Source organism: Rhinoderma darwinii, chromosome 3, assembly GCF_050947455.1.
Source record: "Rhinoderma darwinii isolate aRhiDar2 chromosome 3, aRhiDar2.hap1, whole genome shotgun sequence".
Lineage (NCBI taxonomy): Eukaryota > Metazoa > Chordata > Amphibia > Anura > Rhinodermatidae > Rhinoderma > Rhinoderma darwinii.
The window spans coordinates 274887775-274904462 of NC_134689.1; the positions used below are offsets into that span (position 1 = coordinate 274887775).

The 16688-nt window shown below is 37.7% G+C and overlaps 1 protein-coding gene across 1 annotated transcript in view; it reads left to right on the forward strand.

Annotated features, from left to right (window-relative positions):
- ALDH1A2 (aldehyde dehydrogenase 1 family member A2) overlaps positions 1-13646 on the forward strand; it is a 32763-nt gene extending 19117 nt beyond the window's left edge. The window contains exons 6-13 of the mRNA XM_075855208.1: positions 288-416; positions 538-651; positions 6075-6177; positions 6302-6486; positions 7203-7367; positions 9729-9886; positions 10660-10734; positions 11473-13646. Coding sequence (XP_075711323.1) covers positions 288-416; positions 538-651; positions 6075-6177; positions 6302-6486; positions 7203-7367; positions 9729-9886; positions 10660-10734; positions 11473-11545 — 1002 coding nt within the window. The 3' untranslated portion in view covers positions 11546-13646. The remainder of the gene's footprint in view (positions 1-287; positions 417-537; positions 652-6074; positions 6178-6301; positions 6487-7202; positions 7368-9728; positions 9887-10659; positions 10735-11472) is intronic.
- The last annotated feature ends 3042 nt before the right edge of the window (positions 13647-16688 follow it).

The window sequence follows — 16688 nt, forward strand, 5'->3', positions numbered from 1 at the left end:
ATGTCATGAGCTACCTGTCGCCGGCAAAGGGAAGCCCACATAACTCAACGCTGTGGGATCAGGGATAATACTATAAAATATATCCTATATTCTTAATCTATATGAGTTTTTAGATTTTAATTCAGTTTTTAAATGTAAAAACAGTCAGATGTTGATCATGCTGGATAACCAGGAAAAAATTTGTCTGTAAGAGCTAATATACAATATATATGTTTTTGTATTGAGGACGAATATTTAATTGTCTTGTTCTTAACAATACTCCTCTTACCATCTGTTTTCTCCTGTAGTGGAACTTTCCTCTATTGATGTTCGCATGGAAGGTTGCCCCAGCTCTGTGCTGCGGGAACACCGTGGTTATTAAACCAGCAGAACAGACGCCCCTCACTGCGCTCTATATGGGGGCTCTCATCAAGGAGGTAAAATGAGGCGCTAGTAACATTATGCTTTTTGCAGATACTTAAATTTAACAACTCTCAATTAACTTTGTGCAGACTATCTTCTCACACCATATTTTCCACTTCATTTTTGTTTTATTAGGCTGGTTTTCCACCAGGAGTTGTTAATATTTTGCCAGGATATGGTCCAACTGCTGGCGCAGCAATAACGTCTCACCCGGGCATAGATAAAGTTGCATTTACTGGCTCTACAGAGGTATGTATGTGAATTGTGGGTAATTTCTCTGAATTGAGAATCTACATGGATTACAAATTTACATGTAGACTGACATGTCTCCTACATGGAAAAGACCTTGCTTTCTGATTTTCTAATGAATTACTTTTGCTTTTGGGATCAGGGGTAGTATGTGTGGATTATTTTCATTCATCAGAGTTTACATGATTCCTTTTGATACTTGGTTAGTAGATCTCTGGAGAGTGAGAGGAAATTCATGTATATCCTGGGCCCTCCCATTAAAAATAATGCAGGGACTCCCCACTTAATCATTAATTAGATCTATAGCCATTTGTCAATTATTAAAGGGATATTTGCTTTCCCATAACTTATTTTCATTTATAAAAAAAACTATATTGAATAATACATGTAATCCAGTCAGATGTAATTGTGCATATGCTCCGCCCATCATTAACTGACTTCTGTAGCTAAGTGGGTGGTATGACTTTCAATCACATGACACGCATGATGCTGCTGTAGCTGAATAGGATGGCTCCAGGGCTAATTGGCTCCCAGGCATGCACTTCTATAGAGCAGTGGCAGCCCTGGGAGCTACAGTGCATGTTTTTACAATGCGCGTTCCGAGAACCTATAGGATAATACAACTAGATAGAGCGGAAACGGCTGCAGATGGGAGATATACAATGCAAAAGACCTTGGATGAACCTTATTTGGATCTCAAGAATAAGGCATTATCTAAAAATGACAGTAATGACAGAGATTTATAATTTTACATTAGGAAATAGCTTTAATATGGTCATTTAAGATGGGAATACCCCTTTAATTTAAATAGTGAGATATCTCCATCTAGTGTGATTTATGATATACCTTTGTACTAAAACATATGATACTTCTGTTGGCTTATGTGACCGAGGGACTCATGGGTCAATTCTACAAGCAAAGGCGTCCTAGTCCATCTAAATCTGCACTACATATTTTATTTATGCCACCAAGCAAACCCCAGGAAAACCTGGTTCCTGAAGTTGAAGCTTCTCAAAATGAATGGGTATGAAGTGTAGTGTGCCGTGGTGGATTAAGTAGACTATAGGCCCTGGGCTGTTACTGAAACTTGGGGCCCCCCTTCTCCACCGCTGCCTTGCCGTGACGTAATTATTGTTAACACTAGCTTTTTGTGCAAGCATTAACAAATGGGTGTTATGTTTCCCCTAGTCAAAGGACTGTGTCCCTACTTACTGACAGTCTCCAACCATCGCTGACCGTATCACACTGTGCAGGGACACATCCTCCTGACAAGGGGAATGGTAACACAACACCCAATTGTCTATCAGTCCTAAGCTGCACAAAGACTTTTTGTGAAATACAAAGTTTTCCTATAATAAACCTGTCAGGAGAGGTGACAGATTCTTCATAAATTCAGTAACTCACAGGTGACGTCGTCTTCTCAGATTCTAGTAGTTTTTTTTCCCCTCTTTTATTCTCTATCCGGTGCATACCTCATGACGACTTCTCCCTGCCATGACCCATTTCTGCAGAATTTGCCACTCGGATGTCTTCGGCTCCTCACTTTTCCGACATTTCCACACCAATAAACAAGGAGAAAATTCTCATAGTGCCTCATACTGTGGCCCTAAATATAATAACAACCATACACTGTGCCCCTGAATAAAATAGTACCAAACACTGTGCCCCTGAATATAATTGTATCAAACACTGTAAAGTAAAGCACCACCTACACACCTGTAGATGGCATCACACCCGCCCTGTAGATAGTGGCGCACACCCCCCTGTAGAATACGCCACCCCCTGTAGTTAGTGCCACACTTACCTTTCCCCGTTTCAGCGCCGTCCTCTTCTCCAAAGATGCAGGCCTGGTCACTTCTGACCAGGCCTTATCCAGTGGAGCGACGTGATAACGTGATCGTCAACTGCATCCCAAAAAAAGGCCTAATGGTGGACAAGGGAACCAACTGTTCCCTTGCCATCGATGTGAATTGTATCCACGTCGTTTGAACGCGGATACAATTGAGCCCAGGGGCCTTCGGTTTTGCCACGGTTTTTGTCTTTGGGCGGCCATGGGCCCCAGGAATCCCTGGGAGGCCGCCCATAATGGACCTATGGGAATCCGCCACTGGTAGTGTGCATTTATTATCCAAGCCTCATATTATGTATGTATTAGTTGAGAACCTTCGCTTTATAAGCCAGACATTCCATATTCTATCAGTTATGCTGACTTAATTTTAGTCCTGTTCTATGGAAGTAGAAATTCGTAATCCCAGGGGCATGACCATAGAGGATGTCCTATAGCCCTTTTGCCACATAAGAGCAGTATTCTAAATGACACATGGGAAGAGACATGTTACAGATTTCTGCATTGTGGCTCAGGAGCTGAAAGTTTTATGCTTAATGATACTTTTCTTCTTTTTTTTCTTTTTTTATTTAAAAATGGGGGTGCTTGAAGATCAAACCATGTCAAACTTTTAAAATTAAGCTTTTAACCACTGCTTAAATAAGCTTTCTAATAGGATGTGGCAAGCAACACAAATATAAGAGAATATCTTAAGATGCTAAATAGAAACAGATGTATCTTTTTATGTAATGCAAGACTGACATAATCTGTTCCACATTCCAGATTTCCGGCAACAATGGTCAACATAATCACATCTTAAATACACCCACTGCAATAACAATTTGTAAACATGGGGCTTTGCTTTCAATTAATATAGAAAATGCTTCCAGGAAAAGAAAGCGCACCCCCACCACATCATGTTTTATACCCTTACTGAGGGACTGTCACATTAAAACCACAGCTTGTAAATTCCAAAATTGGCAATTCCTTCAGGTACCTGGCTTTTGGAGACTTGATTCATATTGGTCTATAAAGTAATGACAAGCCTTACCGGCCAAAAGGCAAATGGATTCAGCTTTAACTACTTGGAGTTTAGACTAATTTGGCGTTTCTATGATTTGTTTTGGAAAATTGGAAATAAATATTAAACTGGTTTCCTAAAGATATTGATTTTTAGCATTTCAATCAAGTTGGCAAATGTTGGAGAGGATATTGTCCCATCTAAAGCGCATTTCTTGTTTTAAAATAAAAATTAAGTACCATAGCATTAGTAGTTCATAGGTTGGTTTAAATCGATTGGGTGTCCCATCTAGGCAACCACCTTTCTAAATGCAGCCACCCTTGCGCTCAGCTATTGCAAATCACTGGTGGTCAGCTGCTATTACTGGGGGCAGTTTTGTCAATTTACATTTGAATGGACACGTCTCCAAGTGGGAGTTGCCTTTTGCAGCGCTAGAGAGCGATCCCAAGCAAAGAATTCCTCTTTATATAATCGAATAGTGTACAACCCCTCCATTTTATAAGTGCTTGAAAAAAGAAGAACTTCAATATTTGTCACATGTTCTATATCGCCATGAGTAACATAGAAAGACATGAAGGTTAAGTTCACCCAATACGTGTCGGGAATTCTATAGTCCAATACAGCGATCATAGATTGAGGCTGCACCCACCACTATACAATAATGATGTGGTATATTGGAGACCCTAGAGAATGAGGAGAAATGGCCACCTAGAGGAGACCTGGTTTTATGTGTGTTTAAAAAAAAAAAATCTATATCTATCTATCTATCTATCTATCTATATATATATATATATATATATATATATATATATATATATATATATAATTAATATTATATAATTATTTATTTTTTTGGGTTTGTAGAGAGAAATTGCAGATTAGACATGAAATTTTTTGTGAACACAACAAAGTTGTCTGTTTTGCTTGGCAAAGTATTTTCTTTATACAAACTATGATCTCATCATTGCTCAAGTGAAGCCATCAAAGCGCACTACAGGAGTATTGCAAGTGCTTAATGCCAAACAACTGTTTGTAGCAAACAGCTGTATTACCACGGATTCTAATTTACTCAGCAGGATTCCCTTTTCATTTCTTAAGTGAGATTAATGTCCTGTATGGTATATACAGAGCATCCGACCTCCAAATAAATAATGAGTTTTTAACTTGGTTGTGCAATGTTTTTGGATAACAAATAGGATAACAGGGCAAGGTTTTAAAGGGGCTAGGACATTAGCTGTAGCCTTCATTCTAAACATTATTGCTACTTTAAGTGGATTTATTGTTGCAGTTTCTAATATGGCTCGCTTTGTAAAACCAAATATACAAGCCGGGCCAGATTTAATGGCAATTCTTGTGCATTTAAGTCAGACATTATCAAGATTTGGTCATTCTGCTTAGTGGGCTCACAAGTTGAAGAGCTGCAGATTGCCCAAATTTACCTGAGACTTCATAAAGCTTTTTCTTTTTGGTTTGTTGGTACATTGATCTGTTCAAACCCTCCAAATTTAATATACTTCTGTATTTTACCTTTTGGTTTATATTGTTTGGTAATCACTTGCAATAAAGTTTTCTAGAGTTGCTATAAATCTATTCTTTATTAAGATAAGTAAAAGGAAAGATGAAAATAAAATCCAGGATATGGTAGATTTTCTTAAACAATTTAATGTTCATATTATTGGGCTTGGAAAATTACTTCAATGCAGTTCCTTGCGCACTTAAACATTAATCTTTTATACAAGGCTGGAAGTGAAGCTTTGAATGTCCATTGAAATTTAACATACTGCACGCTCACTTCCACAGTTTGATGTAAAGCAGGATGACTCGGAGGAAAAGAAACAGCAAACCATGATCTGTGCCGTGTTTTAAAATATGTATTAATTGAACAGATCTATTTTTATCTGAACCAAGTAAAAACATGGCTGATCATCCATAATGCTGGAATTCCCATGATTTTGAAAAGAGGATTAATGTCTAAAAGACATCTAGAATAATAGCTATAGTTGGGGGTGGGGTACGTAGTAAGAGTATAAACTTTTCTATAGACACATACAGTACCGGAGGAAGTTGAACGGTCATGGTTGGCTCTAAGGGTATGTTCACACACAGTTTTTTTTCAGGCAGATTTCTGAGCGTAAACGCCTTGAAATACGCCTAGAAAAACAGCAGCGAAACGCTGACAAACCGCTTTCCATATAATTCTGTGGAAAATACACTCTGCTGTTCACATGAGGTTTTTTCTGTTTTTGTTTTTTTTACGCTTCTGAATTTAAAAAAACGCCTTGTAAAAAGAAGTAGCATGTCACTTCTTGAGGTGTTTTTGGAGCTGAATTTCCATGGACACTATGAAAAACGCCTAAAAACAAAACAAAAAAAACCCCTGAAAAGAAGCTCCAAATGATAAAGCTTTTATTTTCAGCTTCAAAAAACCCCTTGAAATCGGAGGCTGTTTTTCCTTGAAAACCGCTCTAATTTTCAGCCACTTATTTTTCTACGTGTGAACATACCCTAAGAATGCACATATTTTATTTATGATCGTATTGGCTCTTTATTTGATAACCTTTTTGTGTTTTCTCATAGGTTGGAAAGTTGATTCAAGAAGCTGCTGGGAAAAGCAATCTTAAAAGAGTAACTCTTGAGTTAGGTGGGAAGAGTCCCAACGTTATATTTGCAGATGCGGATTGTAAGTCTGTTCTAAACTAGTGTATTCTGTAAATTGTACAATTATATATGCCATTGTAATAAATGTATAATTGCTACCAAATGCCTTTTACTCTTAATTTTATAACCTTAAATGTCTCTTACAGTGGAATATGCTGTGGAACAGTCACACCAAGGCGTCTTCTTCAACCAAGGACAGTGTTGCACTGCCGGCTCGCGAACATTTGTGGAAGACTCCATCTATGATGAGTTTGTTCGAAGGAGTGTTGAACGGGCAAAGAGGAGAATAGTTGGGAGTCCTTTTGATCCAACTACAGAACAAGGCCCACAGGTATTATTTTTCTGGCACATTGTCTAATCCTAGAAGAGTTTAACAAATAATGTACCTTTACAACTCTATTGTGAAAGCATTACACTGCTGTTTTACTGGGACTTTTTCTTCTTGATTCTCTTAAAAGAACAATATGGGAAAATTGATACACTAGATGTTTTGCATAGTTGGGGATGGCTTATGTCGAAGGGATTCTCCATTTGCTGTACTTTGCATTCTTATGTCTTGCACTATTTGCACAGAAGTTGTCATCACTCATTGCACCTAGTGAGGCTCACAATCTAAATTCCCTATCAGTAGGTCTTTGGAGTGTGGGAGGAAACCAGAGTATCCGGAAGAAACCCATTCAAACACAGTGATAACCTATAAACTTCATGTACTAGCGTAACTGTCTTAAAGTTTTGTCTGGAGTTTACTTTTTAAGGTTATGAATCCCACTACAATAGAGGTCTCTTTACTAAACATCACAATGCCATTTAATAGGGATCTCCGCGACCACCTGGCAATGCTCCTAATTTTGTCTATGAATATTGTCCTGGCTAAAAAGTGATTGAAGGAGAAATAAAATGGCTAAAAATATTCTATGATATCATTGACCTGTGCATAGTGGTCTGTACTGTGCAATGTACAGATTACTGGCCGTGAACTTCAGCAATGCATTCTATGGAAATATTTAAGTATTGTAAATTTATTTATTTATTTTTTTCTCTTAACAGACTGACAAGAAGCAATATAATAAAATCCTGGAATTGATTCAGAGTGGTGTTTCTGAAGGTGCTAAATTAGAATGTGGTGGCAAACCCCTAGGAAGAAAAGGGTTCTTCATAGAGCCAACCGTGTTTTCAAATGTGACAGATGACATGAGGATTGCAAAAGAGGAAGTAAGATCTTTGCACAATGATCTATTGGCCACTATAAGGGAAAGTTCATATGTAGCCTAAGGCTGGGTTCACACAGAGTTTTTGCAGGCAGAAAGTCTGCCTCAAAAAATGCAGCGAAATACGCTTCCTCTGCCTCCCATTGATGTCAATGGTTGGTCAGAGACGTAAACGCCCGAAGATAGGGCATGTCCTTTCTTTTTCCCGCGAGCCGTGTTTTTTCCGCTCGTGGTAAAAAAAAAACGCGTCCACCTCCCATTCAAATCAATGGGAGGCGGTTTTTGGCGCGGTTTTCACGTCAAACGTGTCAAACTCCGTGTGAACTGACCCTAATACAGTAGCAGCAGAGTGGATGAGATTTGAACAAAGCGCTCAAATTGAAGCATGTCCATTGTATTTACTTAATCACTGCTTTTGTGTTGCACGTTTTCCCGTTTGAATTCAATGGAGAGGTAAAACCTGAAATAAATAGCTAATGTTGCAATTTTTTTTTTATACTTGTTTTATATATATATATATATATATATATATATATATATATATATATATAATATTTTTTTCCTGCCACAAAAAGCATAAATCTTACCCAGAATTATGTGCTTCTTCGTCCTGGCCGGCCTCCCAGAATGACCTTTCATCCCATGTGACCGCTGCAGCCAATCGCAGGCTGCAGTGGTCACATGGGATAAAACATTATCCCAGGAGGCTGGATTGTAGGATGTCAGAGGATAAGTATGTGTGGGTTTGTTTTTTGTTTTTTTTTAACGTGTAGTTTACCGCAGCAAGCATTCTGGATGAAAAACTGCACCACAATTTGGTGTGTTTTGTTGGCTGGAATTCCCTGCGGCCACTACGGCGGATGCGCTGTGTTCCTGTGTATCCGCTCTGTGTGAACCTAATGCTCTTTCATCCTTCTAATCAGTGACGTAACTACCGCCGTAGCGGCTGCTACGGGGCCCGCGGCATGAGGGGGCCCGTGTCGCCCGCCTGCACGGGCCCCCACCATGGCGGAGGCTCCGCTAGCAGCCGCTATGGCTGCTACAGCGTGACGCCATTTAACACTACGGCAGAGCAGGGAGGTATCTCCCCGCTCTGCCATTAAACAAAAGACATGTATCCCCTATCCACAGGATAGGGGATACATGTGTGATCGCTGGCATTGATAGAGAGAACGGGGGACTGAAAGTCCCCTGAAGTTCTCCATCACAAACCTCGGACTTCCGGGGTCTGTGTCGGCAGCTCCGTAGAAATGAATGGAGCGCCGGTCGCGCTTGTGCGCATGCGTGACCAGCGCTCCTTTAATTTTTATTGAGCTGCGCAGACGCCGGAAGTCAGAGGTTAGTCATGGAGAACTTCGGGGGACTTTCAGTCCCCCGTTCTCCCTATCGCTGCCAGCGATCACACATGTATCCCCTATCCATACAGCCCCCTTTGTAGAGAACGCCATACAGCCCCCCTGTAGATAGCGCCATACAGCCCCCTCTGTAGATATCTACAAAGGGGGCTGTATGGCGTTATCTACAGGGGGGGCTGTATGGCGTTCTCTACAAAGGGGGCTGTATGGCGTTATCTACAGGGGGGGCTGTATGGCGTTATCTACAGGGGGGGGCTGTAAAAAAGGCACTATCTACAAGGGGGGGGTTGTGACACACCCAGGGGAGGGGGGGCCCCAGTCAAAAGTTTGCTATGGGGCCCAATCTTTCCTAGTTACGCCCCTGCTTCTAATGGTAGGTGCAAAGTAGCTTTATTTTTCTCTGGTTTCTGATGAAGAACCTTATGCTCATATACCAGCATTTGGCATCCTTGCTCTTGGTATTTGTGACCTGAAGGTAAATTAATGGCATGTCATGCACAAGGGTTTGTCTTCTGTATTGCCAGTCATCTGAAATATTACTATGGTGTACTGTAGTTTGTCTACTAAATAATGAAATAATGTGCTTTGGGTGTAACCAGACTCTGCTTACATTGTGGTATATCCAGTTCACTCCTACAGTGTTTTTTTTCTCAAGTGGAATCAAACCCAAAACCTTACAGTAAATAGTTATATATTGCATTAACCCAAGCTATAGGTGGCAAATTCTAAACAATTAGCCCTGGATTTGTGGAAAGGAAAAATATTCCTAATTGAATTTAGAATGATGTTAATTTTTGTTTTTACATATAACAAAAGACCTAATAGAAACATTGGAAACCTATTGGCTTCTTACAAGAGATCTATATTTTATACATAGAGATGTGAATTTGTCAATAAACCATTATGTAAAACTACAAATAGCACCTCATGTTATGATGGCTTTTGTTAAATGGAAAACTTTATATTTTTTTAAGTGATCTGTGTAACATGGTAGAATTTATGTCCTGCAGATATTTGGACCTGTACAACAAATACTAAGGTTTAAAACCATGGAAGAAGTGATAGAACGAGCGAACAATTCTGACTTTGGGCTAGTTGCTGCTGTATTTACAAATGATATCAACAAGGCCCTTACAGTGTCATCTGCAATGCAAGCTGGAACTGTATGGTAAGAACATACCTGGGCAATGTTCTAAAAATTCTAGCAAGTTTAAAAAAATTCTTCATGCATGAAAACCGTGCCTATATTTTAGCATTCTGTCATTTAACTCTATACCTTTTAAAAAATGAAGAATAGCCCTGTTAAATACGAAAATAACCATCCCCACCTGACCCAAAACGTTGCTAAATTTAATAAAAAAAAATTATACAAACGATGGTATTTATAACAACAATTCGGTTACTCCAGTATTTTATGACATTCTGTACTATCAAAAATTCATTAACTTGCATTTGTTTAAGTTGCTTGTTATATAGTTGCTTTCTAAGTTAGCAATGCCGGTATTCTCTGCCTTTAGGCATTTTTTGCCATGCAGATTAAAAATTGGCCTCTCCAAGTTCATGAAAGTATTTATTGGCAATAACTCCTAATTAAAGGAAACCTGACGTCAGTTTTAGGTTATTGGAAGCAGTGCAGTTTGTAGCCCAAGGAGCTTTTTAAAAAACAACTAGAACTTGAATTTTACAATTAATTTACAAATTAAATTAGCGCAATGGGGTTTCACCAGATTGCAAAATTGGGAAATGCAGCTCCTGAGAGTTGGGGGTTTTGGAAATGTGAGGAATTGACACTAGGCAAGAGGCCACATATGTAGTGAATGCGCTCCTCTTGCCTCAGTATAAATTCATATATTTTATCCTATCTGTGTATCTTTCAGTAAATTACTACTTTGTTGCTTATCAGTCATGTCTAATAATTTGTCCTTGGCTGTTAATCCACAGGATAAACTGCTACAATGCCTTAAATGCCCAAAGTCCATTTGGAGGATACAAAATGTCTGGAAATGGGAGGGAAATGTAAGTATTTTTTTAATATATGGAAAATCATGCACTGCACATTAAGGGTGCACACACAAAATCAAAAACGTCTGAAAATACGGAGCTGTTTCCAAGGGAAAACTGCTCCTGATCTTCAGATGTTTGTTTTTTTTACGGCCGTTTTTGGAGCTGTTTTTCCATAGTGTACTTCTTTTTTGCGGGCGTTTTGAAAAACGGGAACGTAAAAAATACCCCGTCGAAACAAAACGCTGTATTTACCATTTGAAATGAATGGGCCAATGTTTGTAAGCATTCTGCTTGCAATTTTTCAGCCATTTTTCGGGACGTATACGGCTTAAAACACTACGTGTGCACATACCCCAATTCTGACCCACGGGAGCTCCTTTTGCTGCTATACATGGTCCGTGCACTTATTTAGGAATGGAAAAAAGGGCAGGCAACTGTCTAGGATGCCAGCGAGAGGAAAGGGGCCCAATGTACAGAATTTAAATAAATTATTTCAATGCTCTGCCTTCACAATTCTGCCGGCTCTGTATTAAGGACTGTACATTAGTTGGGGTGGTGGGAAATGGGAACTATGTATTGCACATAACCGAGGCTGGTGAGAAGCATTCTGAAATCCCTGCCTTGGGCACCAAGAAGGCTTATCCAACTCCTGACATGAGCAATTGTAACACTTTCATTAATGATTTTGCAGCAAGTAAGTTGGTAGACTCAAACCAAATTCAATTGAATATATTTATGGTTTTCTTGCAGGGGAGAGTATGGACTACGGGAATACACAGAAGCAAAAACAGTGACCATAAAGATCCCACAGAAGAACTCCTAAGAATCCAAAAGCATGCGCAATGTAGAAATCTGCAGATAAATACTTTCAAGAAATAGTCAAGTGTTGGCAATTCTCAACCTCCATTTTGGTCAATGCCAGTGAATTGTTAGGGTGTGCTTGGACTGAACACTTTTTGTTGATGTCTGGTCTGCTGTCACCTCTATAATGTATCCGGACCACTACTCAGGAATTGAATGCATTAATTAATAACCTATTTAAGCAAAATCTGTAATTTCCCACACAACAACCAACACTATATTACAAAAAATAAGTATATGGATTTTAGTGCTTTTATTATATTTACAGTAGTTTATACTAAGGTGTGCCCACGTTTAATGCTGGGCAGAATCTACTTTGTATTTTCTTTCAGGATGCTGAAGGGTTTCCTGCTCTTCTGACACTTGGGCCTTATTTTGACGAACGTTGAAAAAGTCAGTGTGGCGGATGGTTTTTTTAATTGCCGTCACATGGCTGCATGTATTCCTATGAGGCTGTTCACATAGCAGTTGTTTTAACGGACCGTGTGAAAGGCCAGTGAAAAAATAGGACATATCCTATTTTTGTTCGTTTTCATGGATCCCTCAATAGATTCGAGTCTATGAGGGATCTGTAAAAATGGGTATCGCATGGGTACAAATCGGCTGTGAAAAACGGTCGTTTTTCTGGCCGATTTGAAACACGTTCATCTGAATAAGGCCTAACAAGCATCTGGCAACAAGCTTGTATGCAGTAAACTTGCATCTATGGCTCATTTTTTATTTTTTTTAAATCTTTCAGATTTTAGTTCACCCCCCTCCCCCCCAAAAAAACCATCCCATTACTACATAAAATAAGTGTACTTTGAGCCAAATAACATATCCTATTTATATCAAGACTACATAATTTCTTGTAATCGAGCCAATGTTTTTAAATTGGATTTTAATTGTAAGCTTTTATTACTGATGATGGCCTTAAAGATGACAAGGGGTAGGAGGAAAAGAGTTGTTTTTTTGTTGTTTTTTTTCTTCTTCTAGTAGTTCCTGTTCATGATTACTATGAATGCTGTAAGTTCAGCCTCCCCATTCTAAATGATATATTAAAACTTCCATTAGTGGCTTTATTGCTCAATAAAATGGACACTAGATAAATCAAGCAGATGTTTTATTTTTTTTTGGGGACATTTTAAATGTTTACATGAAACGGCTAGTAAAATCTGGGAGAATTCTGCTTTTCAAGTATATCAATTTTATAGCCTTGTAGGAGCTCCTAACCCAGAATACATTTACATATGAAAAATGCTGTATTTTAAAGCATTTTTTCTTTACATTGACACGGTTTTCTAGGTTGGTGGGTTAGAGGTTTAGCGTGTGTGTGTGTGTGTGTGTGTGTGTGTGTGTGTGTGTGTGTGTGTGTATATGTATGTATATAATTTTGTTTTTTATTAGAAATTTAGAGCAGGGTTAAACTTATTTGTTATCTCTGATTTACTCTGTAACTTTTGTGTATGTGTGTGTGTGTGTGTGTGTGTGTGTGTGTGTGTGTGTATATATATATATATGTATGTGTATATATATATATATATATATATATATATATATATATATATAATTAGATCTTTGTAGGGATGATTGGACAGATTTGGTACTTTGTTGGCTAAAAATATTCTCTTGTCTGAGATCCATAACCTTTTCCTCACAAAAAGTAGATCGATATGCTTCCATAATTCCACACAACAATCATTTTTAGTCCATTTAAATGGTAAAAGCGTATTACTATTATTCCATAAAACTAAGCCAATTCGTTAAACATCAGCTTGTATAGGGTTGTACAGGTATGACTATGTATACATAGTCTGACAAAAGTCGATACATAGTATGACTATGTATAAAGGTAATGTATATATTTTACCACAGCTCAAAGTTTCTACATTTAATGCGTAGATTTGAACACACGTGCATACAAACATTACAAAAAGTGAATAGAGTGACTTTAAATTTCCCAAGGGTACAGATTAGATGGATATGAAAAAAATATATATATACATACATACATACATACATATATCTCCAGGGCAGCACCATAAATCACACTGTGGATAAAGGCAATATCCTCAAAGGAAAAAGGCAGCACTCCCAGATTCCAAGTGAAACAAGAAATTACTTTATTACATGTGCAACGTTTCGGCAGATGCAACTGCCTTTGCTTGAGAAAGGCAGTTGCATCTGCTGAAACGTCACACATGGAATAAAGTAATTTTTTTTGTTTCACTTGGAATCCGGGAGTGCTGCCTTTTTTCCTTGGGAAAAATAAAATTAAAATGAGATATATATATATATATATATATATATATATATATATATATATATATAAAATTTTATTTTATTTTTTTCTTCCTTTTCCTGTCAAACTATATTATAGTACTTTGGTAGCCCCAATTCGCTCCACAATTTTAACTGTAAATGGGTGATTTTCTTGTTTCCTTCCTGCTGTAATGGAAAGTATAACTCGATTGACCAGTGTCACAGAGACTGATGATATTTATAGAAGGTTTGTTTTCATGTATGGAGGTAAAATATAAACTATTGTGTATATGGAAGCCACAATATGGCTTAATGATTGTTTGTTTTACGTTAATATTAATAAAAAATACACAACATTGGTGTGTGGCTCAAGCTAGAAATATCAACCTGCATGCTTTAGGACTCGTGTATATACAGCTGTTTGAAATGTAAAGGAATTGAATATTTTTTTTTATTTTTTTTTCATTAAAATTTCAAGAAAATAAGTTGTGTGTTTTTATTTTAATTTTTTTGTTTTTTTAGAGGATGTTTTTCAATTGGCTGTGTGCCATATTAATTATTATGTATTGGCTAGTCATGGGTCACTACTGGTCTCGGCTGTGGTATTTAAACTCTAGTGACTTAAAACGTCATTCATGTATCATTGTGGAAAATCTACATAGCTACAAAACATGTCAAATAGGAAAAACACAATGGTTTCTAGTCTCCAGGAAAAGCTTACAATGGTTAGTACTCTTCTCAGAATGTATGTGCCTAGAATAATATATTGTTTTATGTCATAAGGAAATAGCTGGTTTTGTTAATCTTAAATGTTTTGTTAAATTTAGTATTGGGAAATTTATATTTATAAAGGCTAAGGTAGTGCCCCTAATTCACCGTTATGGAAGAAGGTGGAGCAATCTGTGCTACAATTTGACAAAAGGGTTCCGATGGAGGTGAAGTGATAGTTAAGTGTTGAATTTTTTTGCCAGCTTCTGACGGATGGTCTTCTCAAGCAGTATCTGCTACAATGAAGAATTCATAGTGGATTCTATGATGGTGAACTTCCCAGGCCCTAATTCAGCCCCAAATCATAGCATTTCTACCACCATGCCTTACAATTACTAAAGATCTTCTGGTTTTGCCAAACATCTCTTCTTGTGCTGTCACTAAATAACTTTTTCATCTGTCAAGTGCATTGGGGCAGATGTACTACTCTGTCTGGGTCTAAAAAGTGTGAAAAAAATCTGCAAATTTTACAGTTTGCACCTCTAGTAGAAACTTTTTAAAAAGTGTTCTGAAATGGGGGAGTGGTGTGTTAAAAATGGGCAAGGCTTAATATTCACCCCAAAAAAAACAACTTACAAAATAAGCCAAATTTAGTGGTATAAGGAAAAGTGATTTTTTTTTTTTTAACAGGTCATGCAGGATGTGCCAAAAATATAAATTTGGTGCATTTGTGCCTGCCTGGTCTAAGTTTACACTGTCAAACTATTATAGAGCATTAGTAAATGTTGGCCATTGTTCCAGAAGTTCTGGTATTTGTCTGGTTGTTTAACTTTAGTCTTGCCCTGATCTTTCTGGACAAAACAGCTTTTACACGGCCTGATATGGGCTGTGTAAACTAGCGATGATCAATGAGACTGCTCATTGATCAGTGCTCGTTTGCTCCTTTCACACAGAGATAGTATGAGGACAAGTGCTCGTTATTCCGATCACTCGTCCCATTATATTTCTATTGTGTTGGCAGCACGTCTCCGTGTTTACACAGGGAGATGTGCTGGCGACAACGATGATCTTGCATTTGTTCGGCTCTTGGGCTGATCTTGCTCGGCTGTCCTGGGCAAGTTGGCAGTTGTTTAAAATCTTCTCCACTTCTAGATCTTCCAGATAATGGAATGATTGATGTGTAGTTACTTCTCTGCAATCTTTTTATATCCCTTTCCAGGCTTCTTTTTAACCTTCTTTCTGAAGGACTCCAAGAGTTATTTTGGATCTAGCCATAGTGATGCCACACATTTCAACAAGAAAGGGCAATCCAAACTAAATGTCTGAGGTTTACAGACCGGTACCTTCAACATAATTGCTAACCGTAGTTTGATTGTTTATGCCTGATTCTCATTTTAATGGCTTTAGGTATTAATAATTTTTTTACAAATTTGAATTAGATAACCTTTTTATATCCTGTTTGAAAGAATGTCAATATGTTCTCATATATTTAAAAAAAAAAAAAAAATTGCATGGGGTGTTACGTTTTTCACATCACTATATATGGTTTGTGCATGGAGGAAAAACCCCAACCTGAGTAACAACCACCAGAGCATCTTACGAAGTTAACATGTTTAGTGCTGGCACTAGATGCTTTCCTGCACAAGTATCTGGGTTTCTTTCACAAAAAAAATATATATTTTTTATGTGCCACTAAAAGCATTTTCCATTTTCAGATATTGAGTATTTCATAATAAATATTTTAGGTATGAACTGTTGCCAGGAAATTAGTGGTGGCATAAAGTATATTCAGCACATTGTTAAAATGTTTGCTTAACCTTAACAGAAAACCACTTTAATGGCAAATGTTTCGTTCCATGTTATGTCTAGATGTGACCTTTTCCTATTTTGAATGTGATTTGAAGTCTTTTGAGGTTTTATTTTATTTTTTTTTATCTCTATAGCTTATTGGGGAAACATAATTGTTCGTTGTTATTTTGCCAGAAACAAATGGTAAGTTTACAACAGCAAACAGATGAACGTTGTTGGGGAAAAGATTTTCTATGTATCATTGGCTACACTGTCACATTCTTTGCATATGCTGTTAATAAAGACGGTTGCAATTAAATTGTTTTAAATAAAAGATGTGTTTTTTTCTTTTTAAAACCCTTAATGGT